Source organism: Tenebrio molitor, chromosome 3, assembly GCF_963966145.1.
Source record: "Tenebrio molitor chromosome 3, icTenMoli1.1, whole genome shotgun sequence".
NCBI lineage: Eukaryota > Metazoa > Arthropoda > Insecta > Coleoptera > Tenebrionidae > Tenebrio > Tenebrio molitor.
The window spans coordinates 3,993,900-3,995,566 of record NC_091048.1 but is presented as its reverse complement, the minus strand read 5'-3'; the positions used below and the strand labels follow the sequence as shown (position 1 = coordinate 3,995,566).

At 42.2% G+C, this 1,667-nt stretch overlaps 1 protein-coding gene across 1 annotated transcript; it reads left to right on the top strand.

Annotated features, from left to right (window-relative positions):
- The first annotated feature begins 244 nt into the window (after positions 1-244).
- Positions 245-1,021, top strand: LOC138127118 (trypsin-4-like). The gene is made up of 2 exons (XM_069042980.1): positions 245-418; positions 478-1,021. Exons 1-2 carry the CDS (start codon positions 300-302, stop codon positions 1,019-1,021), a joined length of 663 nt encoding a protein of 220 aa, XP_068899081.1. The 5' UTR covers positions 245-299.
- Positions 1,022-1,667: the final 646 nt, after the last annotated feature.

Genomic DNA, 1,667 nt, shown 5'->3' with positions numbered 1-1,667 from the left:
TTCTTGATAATGTTTTATCAAGAAAATTCACATAATTAAATGTGATAAAATTCAGGTATTAAAAGAAAAATGTTGACGAATAACACTTTAGTTGGAGAGACGATTTTGAAATATTCTCAAAATGAAGTCAGCCTTATTTGTAGTCTTTTTCGTAGCATCTGCCTCGGGTATATTTCGTTAACTTATACAGTACGCTCATCATAAAAGTGTAATGTAATTTATTTTATTTTTTTGCAGCGGTACCTACTTTTATCCGCACGGAATCTTTGTCACCTGATGAGAAAATCGTAAACGGCTACATGATAGATATCGAAGAAGTCCCATGGCAAGTCTCAGTTCAATATTATGATAGACACATCTGTGGTGGTTCCATAATCAGCACTGACTATGTTGTCACCGCCGCTCACTGCACCAATGGGTACCTACGTGTTTTTGGTGCGACTTAATGCAATAATTATTTTATCATCATTATTTTAGTTTCAATGGTAATATGATGACTATCAGATTTGCTACCTCGTACCGGGAGGAAGGAGGTGAGGTGGTCGGGATCACTAGCATTCACCAACACCCCAGCTACGACCCCCAACTCATCGATTATGACATCTCCCTTTTGCACGTGGCGTCACCTTTCCCTCTGGGGAGCAAAGTAGCCACTATAGGCCTTCCGTCGTCAACCACCAGGTGGCCTCCTGATACTGTCGCCTTCGTAAGCGGGTGGGGATCGACAAGGGAGAATGGAGGGTCTCCGCGCTACTTGCAAGGTGCCTTTATATTAACGATTAGCGAATCGAGCTGCAAAGACGCATACCGACAAAGCATCACGAGTCGCATGTTGTGCGCTGGTCTTAAAGGTGGAGTAAGGGATGCGTGCCAAGGAGATTCCGGAGGTCCACTTGTTAACAAAAATGTTCTTGCTGGTATCGTCTCTTGGGGAAAAGGATGTGGCCGCGAAGGTTATCCTGGAGTCTATTCTAACGTGTCTGCTCTCCGCGACTATATAAAAAAAACCACGGGAATATAAGTTCTTCGAGTTATTGTTGCTCCACAAAAATTACAATAAATAATGTGAATTTTACAATATTCATGAATTGAAACCCTTAACATACTTTTAGTTGGATGAACTAGGAAAAGCAGAGTTTTTTTTTTGTGTATTGCGTCATGAAAGTGGACTGGAAAGTCAGCAAAACGAAGTTAAAATCAACACCAGGGGTTTAAAGGAGAAGTACGAAAAACAGCAATTTATTATACAAGTTTTATAAGACACTATTTTGTTGCACGCGTTTTTTAGAGCACGACAAGCGCAGCGAGAAGTGTTATGGGGGCCACACACACAGAGGGAAAAGTCAAGACTTGAATGCACACGCCACGGGGTACAGTTAAAACTCGGTGTGTGTGGAGAAGAATGTGGTACGCTCATTCAAGTCAGTTGGAATCAAGACTGTCTTGGTTTTTGGCGTGCACATTCAAACCCGCGCGGGGATAACTTACTGTGTGTGGCGACAAGTCTCTGCATGCTTCGGTTAAAATTCAGTGGCGGCCGTATTTTGTCTGATTTACGAAATATGTCTCGTGAATACAATACAGGGGCACGCTACTGTTTTCAGACAAATTTCCTTTTTGGTCACCATCACAATGAACGTTTGCTGCACAACTGACGGGGAAGCAGT